This window comes from Saimiri boliviensis, chromosome 1, assembly GCF_048565385.1.
Source record: "Saimiri boliviensis isolate mSaiBol1 chromosome 1, mSaiBol1.pri, whole genome shotgun sequence".
In the NCBI taxonomy this organism is placed as follows: domain Eukaryota; kingdom Metazoa; phylum Chordata; class Mammalia; order Primates; family Cebidae; genus Saimiri; species Saimiri boliviensis.
Genome location: NC_133449.1, coordinates 122,702,796 through 122,721,188, shown reverse-complemented (window position 1 = coordinate 122,721,188; position 18,393 = coordinate 122,702,796). Strand labels below are relative to the sequence as shown.

The 18,393-nt window shown below is 48.5% G+C and overlaps 1 protein-coding gene across 5 annotated transcripts in view; it reads right to left on the bottom strand.

Annotated features, from left to right (window-relative positions):
- Positions 1–18,393, bottom strand: part of ZNF423 (zinc finger protein 423) — a 363,648-nt gene that overhangs the window by 125,338 nt on the left and 219,917 nt on the right. For all 5 annotated transcript variants that reach the window (XM_074403307.1, XM_039461811.2, XM_074403317.1 and 2 more), the window contains one exon: positions 14,480–14,564. In XM_074403307.1, the coding sequence (XP_074259408.1) occupies positions 14,480–14,564 (85 nt within the window). The remainder of the gene's footprint in view (positions 1–14,479; positions 14,565–18,393) is intronic.

Here is an 18,393-nt window from a genome sequence, read left to right as displayed (position 1 = left end):
AATAAAACAAAGACAAAAACTTCAGACATTTGACAAAATCCAACATCCATTCATGATAAAAACCCTTAGATGGGAAGGTCCTCAACTTGATAAAGAGAATCTACAAAAAAACGTACAGCTGTTGTTTTGCCTAATAGTAGAAGATTGAATGTTGTCCCCCTTAAGATCAGAAATAAGGCAAATATATCCACTCTCACTACTCTTACTCAGCATAGTGCCAGTAGGTCTAGCCAGGGCAATATGCAAGAAAAGGAAATAAAAGGCATACGGATAGTTAAGAAATAAGTAAAACTGTCCCTGTTTACAGAAGGCATAATTATCTATGCTAAAAATCCCATAGAATCTACAGAAAAATTCCTACAAAGTTGAGCGAAGTCAAGCAATATAAAAATGAACATTCAAAAACCAACTATATTTCTATATACTAGCAATAAACACATGAATGCTGAAATTAAAAAGGCAATACCATTTATAATTGCTGAAAAAATTAAAGTAAATAGATAAATCTACCAAAACCTGTATCAAATTAGGATGTTGAAAACTTAAAAAAAAAGAAAAAGAAAAAAGAAAAAAAGAAAGAAATCGCAGATCTAAATAAATGGAGGGACATACCATGTTAATGGATTAGAAGACTCAACACAGTAAAGACATCATTTCTCCCCAAATCTATATACACATTTAACATGATTCCAGTCAAAATTACAGCAAGAATTTTTGTAGTTATAGACAAGATTATTCTAAGATATATATGGAAAGGCAAAAAGAGCTAAACAGCAACAATTTTTCAAAAGACAATCAATAAAGAAGGAATCAGTTTATTCAATTCCAAGACTTATCCTACAGCTATTGTGATCAAGACTATACTGTATCTGGCAGAGAAATAGGCACATATATCAGTGGAACCCAGAAACAGACCCACAAAAATATGCCCAGCTGGTATCTGACAAAGATGCAACAATTCAATAGAGATGCTGGACAACGTGGTTCATGTCTATAATCCCAGTGCTTTGGAAAGCTGAGGCAAGAACACTGCTTGAAGCCAGGAGTTAAAGACCAGCTGGGCATATATAATAAGATCCTGCCTCCACACACAAAAAATAAAAATTAGCTGGATGTGGTGGCCTACGCCCATAGTCCTAGCTACTTTGTTCGAGGGGGAGTTGGTGCTGAGGCAGGAGGATTGCTTGAGTACAAGAGTTCGAGGCCGCAGCGAGCTAAGATCATGCTACTGCCTTCCAGCCTGGGTGACAGAGTGAGATATTGTCTCTAAAGTAAACAAACAAAGCAACTCAGTAGAAGAATGACAGACTTTTCATCAAATGATACAGAATCAACTGGACGTTCACAGGCAACAATAAGAACAAAAACAAAAAAACTCACCTAACTCTTATACCGTACACAAAAATTAACTCAAAATGGATCATGGCCTAAGATGTGAAATATAAAACTACAAAACTTTCAGGAAAAAAGATAGGAGAAAATCTTTGCACCAAAGGTGTAATCAGTAGAGGAAAATCTGACAAATCGAATTAAACAAAATTAAAAACTTTTACTCTGCAAAAACTCCTCTTAAGATAAAATACAAGCTCCAGACTGGGAAAAGTATTTGCTAACCATGTGTCTATCTAATAAAGGACTAGTACTCAGAATACATAAAGAACTCTCAAAACTAAACTGTAAAAAGCAAATGATCCAATTAGACAATGGGCAAAATATATGAAGGAACATTTCATCAAAGATGAAAAATGGCTGGCAAATAAGCCCATGAAAAGATGTTTAACATCATTAGCCATTAGGGAAATGCAAATTAAAACCACACTGAGATATCACGATGCAACTATCAGATTGGCTAAAATTTAAAAAAAAAAAAAATAGTGACAGAACAGAAGCTGCTGAGGATGTAGACAAATTTGATCTTTCCTACATTGCTGGTGGGAATGTAAAATGGCACAGCCACTCTGGAAAACAGTTTGGCAATTTCTTAAAAAGTCAGACATGCAAGTACTACAGACCTGGCAATTGCACTCCTGGGAATTTACCCCCAAAATAACGAAACTTATATGTAATTCCATTTATATAACAGTCTTGAAAATGACAAAATTATAGAAACAGAGAAAAGAGTAGTGGCTTCCAAGGGTTATGGAAGGGCTGGCAGGAGGGAAGTGTCTATGGCTATAAATGGGCAACAGGAGGGATTCTTGTGGCAGTGGAAATGTTCGTAGCTTGACTGTATCCATGTCAATATCCTGGTTGTGATACTGCACTTTAGTTTTGCAAGATGTTACCATTGGGAGAAACTGGATAAAGTGTACAGAGAACTTCTATGTGAATATGCAATTATCTCAAAATAAAAACTTTATTTTCTTTAAGCTAAAAATGCTTAAAGAACAAATAAAAGGCCATGAAGGGCTTTTAAAACGGGGGGAATGGGCTGGGTGTGGTGGCTCACACAGGTAATCCCAGCACTTTGGGAAGCCCAGATGGGTGGATCACCTGAGGTCAAAAGTTCAAGACCAGCCTGGCCAACATGATGAAACCCCATCTCTACGAATAATACAAAAAATTAGCCGGGTGTGGTGGTGCATGCCTGTAATCCCAGTCACTTGGGAGGCGGAGGCAGGAGAATCACTTGAACATGGGAGGCTGAGGCTGCAGTGAGCAGAGATCATGCCACTGCACTCCAGCCTGGGCAACAGAGCAAAACTCTGTCACAAAACACACAAACAAAAAACAATTAAAGGCTGGGCGTAAGGAATGGGAGAATGAGCACCACCGTTCTTCTCAAGCTGACTGGCTTGAGGCACGGGGACAGTGGGGAGGGTGCAGGGTTGCCAGGTAAAATGCAGGACTGCAGACAATTGTAAATTTCAGGTAAGAAATAATGTCTTAGTAGAGTATGTCCCATGCAAATGAATGGAGACACATTTTGACTAAAAATGTATTGGCTGTTTATTTGAAATTCAAACTTAATTAGCCTGTATTTTTAGAGGCTAAATCTGGACACCTAGAGGGGAAGGATGGGACAGGAGGGGTCTGGAGTTCCCGGGGACAGTGGGCTGAAAAAGGCAGGGTAGAAACAGGGAGAAGTAAAAGAGAATGAGCAAAGGGATGCCAGAGGACCAGGAAGGCACGCAGGCTGGGCAGTGCCAGGTGGGGCCAGGAGGCAGGCACAAGCTGGGAGGCCTGAAGTCCCTGAGCTGCTAGTGAAATGACGCTGTGTGGGGCAATCAGGCAGAATCTAGAGGTCAAAAGAGTGGATGCTTGAGTCTCAGTAATGGGTGCCTGGCAGCCTGACAAAGGGGCTCCTCTAGGCACCAGGAACATCACCCAATTAACCCCAGGCCGACCCCTGAGCCTCTGTTGCCACAATCTTGCTCCACCCAAATGGTCTCCCCGCCCCACCACCTGCTACAGGAAAAGGATATGCTGAGCAGTGGGTTCACGTGTCCAGGTTGGTGGGCAGCCATGCACTTGACCAAAACAAAAAATGCTCTCTAATGAGATTATGCTCCCAGCCTGCAAGTCACCTCACATGGAGGCTGCTGCACGCCTCCTGTTTTCACCTTGCTCCCACACACACCCAGGACCCACCCTTCTCTTCTGCATGGTACCCATCACTATCGGACACAATCAGGAGCTCTTACGGTTCTCTTGGTGAACACCAGGAGACACGTAGAGTCCCACTAGACTCTACGCACCAGGACAGCACGGCAAAGACTGTTCTGCTTGCTGCAACACTCATGCTTAGTGCCTAGCACATAGTGGGTGCTCAAGAAAGAATAATAACTTGGAACTGGAGGACATTACGTTAAGTGGAATAAGCCAGACACAGAACGAGAAATTTCCCATGTTCTCACTCACTTGTGGGAGCTAAATTGGAAAACAATTGAACTCATGGAGTTAGAGAGTAGAGTAACAGTCAGCAGACGCTGGGAAGGTTGGTGGGAGGGGGCAAGTGGGGATGGTTAGTGGGTACAAAAATATCATTTGACAGAATCAATAAGATCTAGCACTTGGTAGCACAACAGGGTGACTACAGTCAACAATCATTTATTGTACATTTTAAAATAACTAAAAGAGTATAATTGGACTGTTTATAGCACAAAGAAAGAATAAATGCTTCAGGTGATGGGTCCCCAATTACCCTGATGTGACTATTATATATTGCATGCTTGTATCAAAAGATCTCATGTACTCCATAAATATATGTACCTACTATGTGCCCATACAAATTAAAAATTTAAAAAAAGAAAACTGAATGAATGAAGGAGAAAATGAAAAATCAGTTTGACTGGAGCTACTCCTTCTGGCTCTGTCCTCCAGGCCCAGGCCCTTGGAGTCTTCACAAGGCAGAGAGAGAGGGCCGTTCTTCTTCCTCCAGGAAGCCCTCAGGAGTGTCCTCGGAGACGCTGAGTGCTGACATCTGGGATGTAGGCTTAGCGTGGCCACAGAGGGGCTCAGTTTTTCCTCTCTACACTGGGACTCCATTATCATCATCATTAACACTAATACGATATTGATATATACCATTTATTCAGAAGTTACATGTGCCAGGCAGTGTGCTGGGACCTTTTCATACATTTTAACTCATTTTATCCTCTAAACAGTGCCAACTGGTAGGTATGGTGAGCTGCGCTGTTTTGTTTTGTTTTTGTTTCTGTTTTTGAGACAGAGTCTCACTCTGTCACCCAGGCTGGAGTGCAATGGCGTGATCTCAGCTTACTGCAACCTCTGCCTACCAGGTTCAAGTGATTCCCCTGCCACAGCCTCCCAAGTAGCTGGGACTACAGGCACACGCCACCATGCCTGGCTAATTTTTGTATTTTAGTAGAGACGGAGTTTCACCGTGTTGGCCAGGATGGTCTCGATCTGCTGACCTTGTGATCCGCCTGCCTTGGCCTCCCAAAAAGCTGCAGGGCTTGTGCTGCCCCTTCTTAAGGAAATAAAAGCCCTCTTTTTTATTTTTCAGGAACACCCTTCCTACTCCCACTGTTGTGGGGTAGACCCCCAGGAAGGGCAAGGGTCACCAGCCTGACCAACAACGAGCTCCACCTCCCTGGTCATAACACTTGGCTCATGGACAGCTTCAGGACACTCCTGAGGCCAGCGAGCCTCATTCCTAGACCTTCACTGCAGATGAGGAAGCACATGGCCCTCTCTGCTACTGGCTGCTACCTAGCACCGGGGAGCCCATTTGAGAACAAAGGCAACAAAGAGGGAAGCTGAGCTGAGAGGTGAGAGAGGGAGAAACTGATGATGACTTTGCTGGAGGACCTGGAACCAGCCATGCCTGAAACCTGCTAATATACGTATCTCTAATATATCTCTAGACTTTTCTGTTTCATGAACCAATAGCAAATTTTTTAATGCCTAACCAGTAGTAGATTTTTTATGCTTTAGTCAGTGTGAGTTGGATTTCTGACTTGCCACCAAAAGGGTTGTGCCTAAACTACTTTGTTAAGATGAAGATATTCTATAGATGAAGAGCTGAAGTATAGGAAGATGGCGTAACAGCCATGAACGGACGCAGCTGGAGCCGGAGCCCTCTGACTGCAGAGGCTGTGCTTTTAACTGCTGGGTTTCCTGTTGGGCTCCACATTCAGCGAGTGTGCACACATGCCTGCACACTCTATTGCCCATTAATATTCACACATGCAGCAGGCTGAGCAAACTGTTGATGCTTAAAATCTATAGGATAAACTTGAACCAGTAACTTCTCTCAGACTCTCTGTTTAGAAAATGCTCCTATCAGTGATGTCAGATTCTCACTCCAACCCAGGTTCACAGCTTGCCATGTGTCTCTGGGGATCACTTCCCTTCTCCCCACCTCAGTTTCCCCAAATAGGTGAGCTGGCAATCACACCACGCAGGACACTTCCAGGACTGAATAGCCATTGAGGGGCACCCCGGCTCTTTCAGAGGCAGAAGAGAAGGCCTTCCACTTTCTCCCCACTGGGCCCCAAGGATCCAAGGCCAGGTTGAAGGCTCAGAAGCCCACTGGGTGCTCAAGACAGAGGGGATCAAGCTCTGGGGACAAGCTCTGGGGCCACTGGCCACGGGACCCTTGTTGTTTGCTGTTATTCTAGGAAGGCTCACCCAGAAGCAGGAATGAGGGAAACTGTTCATGTATCAGCTTCTGCCAAGCAGCCAAATGATATCAAAGGATGCTCAGCAGAGTCAGTTCGACAATCCAGGCCACCAAGCCCATGTGACCTGACAGAGAGAAGGACATGTTTATGAGCCAGCTCAAGCAAGATGGTGCCAGGGCTCCAGTGCGGGCCCCTCGAGGACCGGCTCCATCAGCACCTCCCTCACTTCTATCCTTCCTCTTCCGCTCCCTGCTGGCTCTCTCCCTAACCTAGAAACACACTTTGGTCTCTTCCTCTTAAAAACTTTCTGTGACCTTTGGAGCCCTCCCCTTCCCGCTTCTCTCTCTCCCCTCCCAGCCTGGAACCCAGAAAATCCATCGACCCTGCTGGCCTCCCAACTCCTCCTGACCCCTTCCGTGGGACACCACTGACCCTGCTCATACCCAGGACACAATGGACACTTGTTGCTGAGCCCCACAGACCCTCTTCAGCCTCCCTCCCAGGGCACTTTTCACACAGCGCCCAACTGATATTCCTGGAAACACTGCTCCTTCAGCACCAGTGACCCCATGATCCTCACTCTCCGGGCTCCTCCCAAATGTTCTCACCATCTATGATGATGCCCCCAGATGCCCTTACCCAGACAGGGACCTGCTGGCCAGACACCAACACTCAGATCTCCATGGGCATCTTGTGTGAGCCCATACTATCACAAACACTCAAGCCCACCAAGCGTGATGAGCCTTCAGGTGCAGGGGTTAAGGGTGCAGGCTCTGAGTCACACTGCCTGAGTTCACATCCTTACCCTGCAACTTACTGACATTGGACATGACACTCCCCATGGATAAAAGGAGAGTAATGACAGCATGTCTCCCAGGGTGTTGTGAGGGTTAAATATGGTAACACCTGCAGATATTGAAAGAAGGGCCTGGTGCTTAGTGAGCTTAAGTAGATGGTATTGATTGATACAGTTTAGTTCTGTGTCCCCACCCAAATTTCATCTCGAATTGTAATCCCAATTCAAGGGATTGATCTGTGGAGGGAGAGATCTGTAATCCCCACATGTCGAGGAAGAAAGGTGATTGAATCATGGAGGTGGTTTCTCCCACGCTGTTCTCAAGAGTGAGTTCTCAAAAGATCTGATGGTTTCACAAGGTGCTCTTCCCCTTCGCTTTTTCCTCTCTCTCTCCTGCCACCATGTAAGACGTGCCTGCTTCCCCTTCCACCATAATTGTAAGTTTCCTGAGGCCTCCGCAGCCCTGAAGAACTGTGAGTCGATTAAACCTTCCCTTTATAAATCACCCAGTCTCAGGTATATCTTTCCAGCAGTGTGAGAATGGACTGATACATAAACCACTGCTAGCATCACTGTCTTCTTTGCCAGTCCCTAAGAGCTCTTCCTCTGGCATGGTACTATCTGCCACCTATCAACCAAAACCTGGTCACCTGAGACCTCTGAGTCTTCCTAACTTCTTCCCCTCCCATGTCCACTTAATAGCCAAATCCTGCTGTGTTTTTTTTTTTGTTTTTTTTTTTTTTGTCTCTTAAATGTTTCTCCAGCCCATACCCTCCTATCCAAAATCCTTGCCTTATCTCGCCTACTTTACCTCACCCCCTCCTGCCTCACAGTCGGTTCTGCTGCGGTACTGAATTGTGGACAGTGTCCCTACATACTACATGGACCTCTTTTCTCTGTAATGGATTGTATTTGTTTCTTTGCCTGAAATTCGCCTCCCACCTTACTTCTCATACTCTGAGACCCTGATTAGGTGCAACCTCTTTCAGAAAGCGTTCCTGGAATACCCAGATTGGGCAACATGCCTGTTCTCTGAGCGCCCGTATCTTAGACTTGTGACGTTACATTGAACTTGTAGGTTACCATCTCCAGAGCTGGGTTAGCGGCCCCTTGAAGAGCCCACCAAGGATTTTAATCGTGTTTACTAAACATGAAGGTATGAGGTTACGATTAGAAAAAAACCTCAACAACAGAGGCCTTTCCTCCAAAAGAAAAAAAAATACACATACAAAAGGAATTCATGAAAACAAGAAAATTTCCACTATTTTAAAATTCATAACTGATGGATTCTCCATAGACCTAAACAGCTTCCTCAAATGAACCAATGGGATTCAAAGTCAGGGAAACCGAGTGCTTTGGGCTGGTTCTGTCACCCAGGAGGACTGTTGAGGGGGAAGTGACTATGCCCTAGTTTGGGGGTTTGGCAAGAAAAAAAGAAGAATAAAAAAGAATTGGATTATAGGCTTACTGTACAGGCTTGTTACTCTGACAGAACAGTTCCAGAACCTGAAATATGATCTCCGGGGGGAGAGGGAGACAGTTTTATCACATATTAAGGTTAGACAGATGTTTTGGGTCTGGTGTTACCTGAATCAAAAGCACCATAGAGCCTGACACAGCCCGGCTCGGCAACACGTGATCCTGGTAGAAAGGAGACAGGAACCCCTTTTTCTTTTCCTGTTCATGAGTTTTTCCTCTGTGGTTCTATTTGAGGGTTTTTTGTATCTCCCTGGAGCTGGAGCGAGACTCTGACTTCTACTAAAGACCATCCTCCTTGGATCAGTGATTCCTTCCCCTCCAGAATGCTACAGGCCGGACCTTCAGCATGGGGCCAGGGTCCAAATGGCAGCTTGAACTGCTGGGCCCTGAATCTGTGAGGCGGTTTGAAAGTATCTCCAGGAATGTGCTTCATAAAGACTTGGATGGTAGAAAAACCCTCTGTCTGTCTGTCTCCCACTCTCCTTCTCTCTCTCTCTCTTACACACACACACGCACACACACACAAACTCCCTCCAGGTGGACCAGGGCCGGTCCTGCCACAGTGAGGGGCAAGGGCTGGGAACCGGAGGGCGCGCAAGGACAGAAGCTGGCAGTGGGGGCACTTTAAGGGCCTGGGCAGGAGGCAGGAGGGGCTGATCTTCCAAATACCCCCTTCCTCCCCCATTTATCTGCCCCTGACAGCAGAGCCCAGCCCTTGAAGGCACCCAGGGGAAAGGGCCAGCGTGAGCATGCAAAGCAGGCCTCCAGCATGACTAATGCCCCACCGGGACAGGCCTGGCTCTGGCCTGGCTGCCCGCCAGAGAGTCCACAGCCACTTTCCAAGGACAGCAAGGGCAAGTGTTCCTGACAAGATTCCCCGAGGACCATCCCTTCCCAGACTTGACCCTCCCCGGGGCTCCCCCAAGGGGCCTGTGAGGCCCTGCGTGAGGATGTCCAGGGGCCCAGAGGCTGAGTCACTCCCTTGGGGCCAACCTGGGTCACAGCAAGTTTGTTATCTCAAGGACAAGTTCTCAGACCCCTTATCCAGCCATCCCCATCTGAAAGGAACTAAAAGTAAGGCCTCTCCAGCAAACCGGCTTCCTGGGGGTCTCCAGCCTCAGGCCCAGCACCCCAGGGTGAGGTCCCGCATGCCCCAGGAGGGCCGTGTACGCACATTGTACATCTATGTTCAACACATGTGGGCAAGCCGATGCTCCTCCCTTCCCAGCCGTGGGAGGCCAGCTGCCTCTGGGCCAGGCCCCCCACAAGCCTCCTTCTCCCTCCCTCAGCAGTCCCCCGACCCAGCCCAAGGCGAGGGCCTCCTGCAGAGCCATTTCCTTGGGCAGCAGTCCTGGGGGCCATCCTCCCAGAGTCCTGGGAGGGGGTGAGGGGGAGGTGGGGAAGAGGTGGCTGGGTGGAGCCAGGTCTGGGTGGAGGCCATAGCACAGAGCTCTGGGCTGCTCCAAGTTCTTCATGCGCCTTCTCGGGGAGGCAGTGTCCAAGCCATTTCAAAAGCCAGGGGAGGCCCAGAGAAGGGGGCCTCATTCTCCGTGGGGAGCGGAAATTTCAAAGGAGACCCTGCTGTTGAAAGGTTTCCAAAGACCCTTGCCTTTCTATCAGATCCAAATCACTGCCCCTCAGCAGCAGCCGGGAGTGGGGTGCTAGGAAAATGTTTCCAAGGAGACATGTCCCTGAGTCATCATAACTCCAGCGTCTCTGGCCTGCAGAGCCATGCAGAGGCCCCCCGCTATAAAAAGGCCGGTTTACCGACCCCCAGGGGAACTCTCCCGCAGTCTGGGTCCCCGGGGAGGCCTGCCTCAGACCCCCAAGTGCCCTGAGTTTATGAGAAGTCTGCGGAGCTGAACAGGGCCACTTCTACCCATCAGCGGCAGGACGGCCACTCTGGGCTCAGACCGTTTAGCAGGAGAAGCCATCCACAGGGACACTGGGCCCCAACAGATTTACTGGGAGTGCAGAGCCAGCCCCAAAGCAGGCCTGCTGTGCCTGCCTCTCGCCATCCCCGCAGCAGCTTTCCCAAGCCACCAGGGCCGGCCAGACTCACAGCACAAGCCACATGTAAGTTCCATCAACTCCTTCTCCTGCTGCCCCATTCCCTCAGCCCAGGACATATCAGGTGGGTCTTTGTTCTCTTCCCAGCTGGTTCCCTCTCAACACTGCAGCCACATTCATCTTCCTAAGGCTCGGTCCAGGCTACACCCTGATCTAAAACCTGCAATGTCTCCCTAGCACTAAGATCCAAGGTTATACACTCAGGTAACCACAGGGACCAGGCTGGGGACTTAAATGAGCCATGCAGCCCCCTATTACAGCAAGACCATGATGGCTGCGCATGCATGCCTTGCGTAGGAGACAGTGCTGCTGCTAAGTCACGCCAGGTGGGAATGCTGATGATGATGATGGAAATGATGTTTTTGGGAATGTGACGCCCTGGCTGCCACCTCTTATGGTTTTTCAAGAGAAGCCTAATAAATCATAGCCAAGGGACCCCCAAAGTTGGACCCTGGCCTACAGGGTGGAAGGCCAAACCCTAACCCCTCCACCTAGTATCGGAGGTGATCTGTGGCCCACTGCAGCCCCCTCCCCACTCTCATTACCCACGATGCCTCCATCCCAGCGGAGCCAGGCACATACGGTCCGCCAGACTCGCCTGCTCTGCTCACCCCCAGTCCTCCTATAGGCAGGTGGGTCACCACCTTACAGCCCAGCAGCGACACATTGTTCCAGAGCCTCCTCCTGATACTCAGCCCTCCCTCGGAAGGCAACATCCCCCCTCTTCATCCTTCAATGCCCAGGGTGCCCTGCTCTGGGAGCACCCACACCACTGCACTGTACTTACCTGCACACCCGTCAGCCTTCCCCTGGAAGGGAACCCTGAGGTCTCTGCCACCACAGGCCCCGGTAGGGGCCCCAAACACAACAGAGGGGCCCTAGTTGTGGTTCCGTCCTTCCAGCCTCCATTACTCAGGCTGGAAGGACTTGGGTAAGTCACGAAATCTCTCTAAGCCCCAGGTTCCTTATCTGTCAGATGGGGAACAAGTGCCTATGTAAAGTGCCTGGCACGTAGAAAGGCTGAGTCAATAGCAGCTGTTAGCATCCTCATCCAATGTGACCTCGTTGCTGCATGATATGTGCAGTGTCTTCTACGAGATGATCTCTCAGGCAGAGATCATGCCCCCTGTACCCCCATCACCCACAGAGACCGCCACAGCTCTGAACATGCCATAGGTGCTCCGTCAAGTCCTCTGGTAGATTAGGCTGATGAGGCTCGGGGAGGGCAGGCAGGTGGGGAGCGCAGGTTACAGGGAGAGGGACCGCCCAGCCGCCAGAGGTCTGGCTCACCCAGGGGTCCATGCCTCAGTGGACTGAAATCTCCACTCTTGGGGACCAGACAACCACTCCTGTCTGCTTCCCAGGCCTCCAACTTCTGAGTTCCTGGGCTCCAAATCAGTTGACAGTGCCGCAGGGCAGGCGTGGATAAGGGGACCCGTCCAGCCCCCAGCCAGGGTGCCTTCCCGCGGAAGCCTGGCCTGCAGCTCACACACAGGCCCAAACGCCCCTCAAACCCTCCTTTTGCTTTTCCCGGGACTCTAGTTAAGAACAACCCCCTCGCCCTCCACCTGAGGACATAGAGCTTCCAGGCTCCGCACAAAAGGAAAGGTAGAAGAGAGAAGGGAGGGGCCCGAAATGCCTCAGAAATCACTGCGGTCCAATTAGCCAGGCTTGCGCCCTTCATGCTTACAAACAGGAATGCGTATTAACACCTGCTACAAAAGCAAACATTTTTAGATGTCTTCATCTTCACCTCCCTGACACTCCGTGAAAGGATTCTCAGCAGCCAGTGACGGACAGGGGAGCGCTCCCTCTTATCCTTCAGCAGGGGGCTCTCAGACAGAGAAATTAAAAAGCCACCAATCTCCCTGTCAGGGCAAGCTCCCAGGGACCCCACCTGGTCTTCCCCAGGCCCCCCTCCCCACTCTCTGCCAAGTGAGCCCCACCACACACACGATTGGGGGTCACTGGCTGCATTAGCCTGGCTCCAAGGCACAGGAGGCAGAGGTTGTCAGACAGGTTGGGGGTCGGGAGGACTGGGATGCTGGGCCCCCACCCTCACTGAGCATGGCCATCTCTGTGGCTATGTAGGGACCAGGGGACCCAAACCTGCCCTGAGAGCACCTTCACTAAAGAATGGCCTTTGCAATGCAAACCTTAAACAAAACCTTGACGACTGTACAAATTTGGAGCAAACTGAAACTCTCATATACCACTAGTCGGGGCGTAAGTTCATACATCCGCTTCACAAATGTATTTGTCAGCATTTACTAAAGGTGAACATCATTTAACCTATGACTCAGCAAGTCCATGCAAATCCTATATTCCTATTTTATATACATATTGACATATATAAATAATATAGTATATAACAGTATATTATACATAAACACAAAATATATTATCTGTATATTCCTATAATCACAGTAAAATCACATACATATGTTCATCAGGAGACATGTACATGGGGCCGGGTGTGGTGCTCATGCCTGTAAGCACTTTGGGAGGCCACGATGGGCAGATCACTTGAGGTCAGGAGTTTGAGACCAGCCTGGCTAACATAGTGAAACCCTGTCTCTAATAAAAATACAAAAGAATTTGCCAGGCATGATGGCACACGACTCTAAGTCCCCACTGCCTGGGAGGCTGAGGCAGGAGAATCACTTGAACCTAGGAGGCAGAGGTTGCAGTAAGCAGAGATTGTGCCACTACATTCCAGCCTGGGTGACAGGGTGAGACTCTGTCTCAAAAAAACCCAAAACAAAACAAAAGAAGACACGTTCATGAACGTGCCAACACTGTATCTGAATGGGCTCATCAAGAATCAGATAACTGGTGGCTGGCGTGTTCCTGTGACAGATTACTATACATCAGTGAGAGATATGGTCTCCAACTAGAGGCAATAATGTGAAAAGTGAAAGATGCCAGGTGTAAATGAGTAGAAACTGTGACTCCATTTCCATAAAGTACCAATCAGGCAAAACCAACCTATATTACTAGACATCAGCATTATGATGACCTGTTGGTGGTAGAGGGGGGCCTGAAGGTGGCCAAGAGGGAAGCTTTTGAGATTCTGGAAATAGTTTGTTCCTTGGTCTGTGTGTGGGTTATACAAGTGTGTTTAGTTCATGAAAATTCATGAAGCTGCTCACTTATGAGAGGTTTTCTAAATGTACACGGTAAAGGGTTTTGTAAACCAGTACTCTGATGGCTGTTAAGACAACAATGAAAAGATGCTAGAAGAAGAAAAACAGACGTGAAATAAAGATGAAGTTCAAACTGTGGCTGCAACTTTACTGCTCAGACTAGAGTCTTGGAGAAAGTGATCACATGTTCAACAAAGACCCAGGATACCCAGCTTCTGAAGCTCTTCCAGGCCCCAGCCCACCCCAGGCCAGCCCCTTCCCTCCATGCCCATCAGAATATCCAGCTGTGCCCTCTCCCACTACAAGGGCACCCTTAGGTGCCAAGGAGACCACATCCACTCATCCAAGGTAAAGGAGACCTCACAGCTTCCCAGGTCTCTTGTGCCAAGTGTGTGAACTCTATAGGACTTTGCAAGCTGCCCTTCTAGAAAGGCTGAATTTTCCAAAGTCCAAAACCACTTGAAGAGGAATGGGAAAAGTACCGAAATAACTTTGTAAGTGTTCTGTTTTGACAACGTGCCTGAGGAATTCACCATGTTGAGTGGGGAAATGTGAGCAGTTAAATCTATTCAATGTCATGACACACAAAATTGAAGCATAATTGCTCCTGAGTGCTTGACAACTGGAAAGCACTTTGTTTCAGAAATGGAGGGAAATTTATGCTGGGAAATGGAAGAGACTGTCAAAAGTTTGATTGCAATGTGAGCGGAGCTGCGACAGGATGGCTCGGTGGAGAAAGGGCTCCCATTCTGGCGTTTGTACTCCCATTTGCACTGTCTCAGAAACAGCAGCAGTGACTCTGTCCTTTGGCCTAAAAGCCGGTAAAATGATGATGGGAACCGCAAATTTCAAACCCCAAAGAGTAGCTCCAGCATGGCTGGGAGGAAATGCTCTCTTACCAATCATGTGGTTGGCAACGTGGATTTGGATTTCTCTCTCGTTCTCGAAGGTCATCTGGCACTTGATGCACTGGTATGTCTTTTTCTGTTTGGAACCAAAAAGGAAAGATTTAGAGAGGCAGGAAGTAGGAAAAAGCAGAAAGCAAAAGCTCCTAGGGGGCCGGGCTCAAGACTTTCCAGAATGGCTCCAGTTCCCTCCTGCTTCCCCAGGCCATTCTCTTCCCACCTCCCTCTAAATCCAGCTCTACCAGACTGGGGAAGGGGAATGAGGTTACATTCCAAGGGAGTTGCTCCTCTGCTAGATTTGGGAAATCTGCCCATCTCAAGGTGAATCTTTAAGGGAGAAAAGGGAGGCCTCCTTGCTTAGAAGGGCAAATCCAACTACCCATGCCCCATCCATCCACCCAGCCATCCACCCTCCCATCTACATACATACCTACCCAAAGACCCATCCATCCATCTACTCCACCCATCCATACATCCTCCATCTATTCAATCAACTATAAACATACCCACCCATCCAACCTCCATCTACCCATCCATCCATCTACATACATACCTACCCATAGACCCATCTATCCAACCTCCATCTACCCATCAATCCATCTATTCCACCCATCCATCCATATTCCATCTACCCATCCATCCATCTACAAACATACCTACCCATAGACCCATCCATCCATCCTCCATCTACCCATCAATCCATCTATTCCACGCATCCATCCATTCTCCATCTACCCATCCATCCATAAACTCCAACCACCCATCCATCCTCCATCTATCCAATCATTTATATACATACCCACCTATCCAACCTCCATCTACCCATCCACCTATCTACATACATACCTACCCATAGACCCATCCATCCATCCTCCATCTACCCATCCATCCATCTACATACATACCCACCCATCCATCCTCCATGTACTCATCCATCCTTCCATCCTCTGTCTACCATCCATCTACATACACACTCACCCATCTACTCACTCATCTACATACACATCCACACATCCACCCATCCACCCACCCATCCATCTACCCAGCCATCCGTCTATCCATCCATCCACCTACCTATTATCTGTCTACCCATTTGTCTATCTACATACACATCTATCCATCCATTAATCCATCTATCTTCCTACCCATCCAATAACTTTCTCATCCATTTACCCACCCTAATAACCATGTGGCTGAGCAGGGGACACTGTTCTTGCCAACTCTAGTGTTCAAGGGTGGCTAAGGAACTCTTCATCTGCCCTAAGCATACATGGCCCCAAGGGTTCCTACAGCTGGTTTCCATACACAGGGGCTATTACCAGCTGCCTGTGGGAGCTGAGGGCAGAAAAACTGAGATGATAAGCTTCAAAGCTTCTTGAAATGTCATTCCAAAGAGTGAAACTCACTCTCACAACTATTCCAAATAGTTCTGAAACACCCCAGGGACAGAGATGGTGTTGACTGTTTGAGGGAAGGACTGTGGCTATGGGGTTTTTTGAAGAAAGAGGGGTAGTATTGGGCATCAAAATATCCAAGGTTTTTGAAGACCACTTTGGTTCCTGGGATGAGAGACCTTCTCTTACTTCCGGAAAAAGGAGCAGGACTTCAGATTTCTTGGCCAAGGAGCCAGGCCCAGCCCGCAACTATGCAGCCAGATGAACCACCAGGGAACTCAACCGTCTCAGCTCCCACCTCCCTGTTTATCATTCTGAAATGTTATAATGAGTTCTTGCATGGTGCACATTTTTCTTTTACTTTTAACCTATCTGTGTCTTTATATTTAAAGTCCAGGCCCTGTAGATTGCATCCAATTAAGTCTTGCTTTTTTTCTTTGCATCTAATCTGACAATCTCTACCTTTAGATTGAAATTTTAACTCCATTTATATTTAGTGTAATTCTCGACATGGTTGATTTTAAATCCCACCATCTTTTGAATTAATTTCTATTTTATCCCACCTGTTCTCTGTTCCTATTTCCCTCTTTCCACCCACACTCACAGTTCCCTCAGTAACTGCAGGCCTTTGCCTGTGTTGGTTCCTCTACCTGCAACACCCCCTCCATTCTTCACTCAGTTCAAATGTCACCTCTTCTGAGAAGCCTTCTCTTTTCACTCAGAATGGGTCCGGGACCCCCTCCACACCCTGAGCTTATGCTAAAGGACCCTGGGTGAATAACACATTGTTGTTTCATTGCAGATTGGTTTATCTGCTCCCCTCTTGCACCACGAGCACCCACAGGGCCAGGAACATGTTTTGTCCACCTTTGAAGCAGCACAGGAACGTGAAATGCTTAACGAGCCTTTGCTGAACACATAAACCAGCTGCAGAATAACATATGCAGAGCATTCTACTCAGGCAGAAGTGACAAAGAGAACCATAGACGACTTCAGTGTCTCGGACCTACACCAACCTAGCACAGGCCTGACCTAGGGTCAGTGTATAATAATTACTTAACTTTTATTGTGATCATTATTTTGCTAAGAAAATGCTTATTGAACAAATGAATGAATGAAGAAATAAATGGAAAAGCTGGTGCTGGATGCCTCAGACCCTATCTGACAAAACCAGGGGCCTTTCCCCACAATGTTTCAGAAGACCTCAGGGGTTCACTATACCCTGAGTGCAGACCACAGCCTGGGGCCCAGACACAGGTACTCTGCACGGGAAGGCTCTCGGAGGAGCTAGGTGAGTTGGGTGCAGGGTGGAGGGAAGACAGGGCTGGGGAGTCCAGCCTCACCACAGGCAAAGGGAGATGTCCAGGCCCAAGGAGACTGCAGGGCCTGGGGTCTTCTCAGGGGACGCCGCCCAGAGTACCCACCTCAGGTCAACTCCAGGGCCATGGTCATGGAGAGAAACCACCTCAGGTATCTCCACCATCAAAACCATCCCTTTTGTCTCACATGTGTCCTACCCACTCTGCCTGGCCAAGTGCAAGAGCCCTTGGTGCATGAATGAATGAATGAGTTAGTGAATGAATGAGTAAATGAATGAATGAAGCACACCCCGGAAAGCTTCATCACAAGGAAACCCACAGGAGGGCTGCTGGGTGAGGACCACCCAGGCCTGTAAATGGGTGGGTGGGAGGAAAGGGATGGTATCAGGCCACAGCCATGACTGGGGGCAGAAGACCATGTCCCCCCACCAAGGATGGGGGCAGGGTAGAGGGAAGTCTAAGGTGGAAGTCTCTGAAGGCTGCAGCCATGGCTGGTCCAGAGGCACGCAGGGAACAGCCCGTGATCACAGGGACTTGGGTGCCCTTCCCAGGGGCAGGTGAATAAAGGGAGCTCAGTGTGCATGGAGCTCACAGGGGCTTGGGCAGGAAGACAGGCTGTCCCCAAATGCCACTCTGCCACTCCTTGGTGATAGGAAGAGCACTGCCCAATAACTGAGCTCCTCCTGGTGGGGCACTGAGCTTCAGAGGGTTCCCAAGGGAGGGGCCGGGGTAAGGGCTGACCCCTAACATACACACACAAGTCACAGACGTGCAAGGACACCTGTGTGCATCCACATGCTCATCCTCACCCCAACTCACCAGCAACATGCAAGACCTTCACAGACACACCCACAACCCCCACACAAAGCAATCTGTAACACAGATACATATATGCAACCCCCAGAGAAGCAGGGCCATCTACCTGGGTGAACCAGGCCACTCAAATGGGCATGTCCACACTCATCCAGAGACCCTGCCTTCAGCTCACTCACTGCAACCCTAATACACACACTGATTCTCCCAAATATGCCCACAGATGCACATCCAACACAAGGGTATACAAAGACTCATCTCCACATGTACCGCGCACCCTCGTGTATGCACATGTAGACTCATAAGTGCACACATGTGTACACACACAGGCACACACACACACACAGGCTCACCAGCCCCCCAAACCCTCCAAGCATGGCTG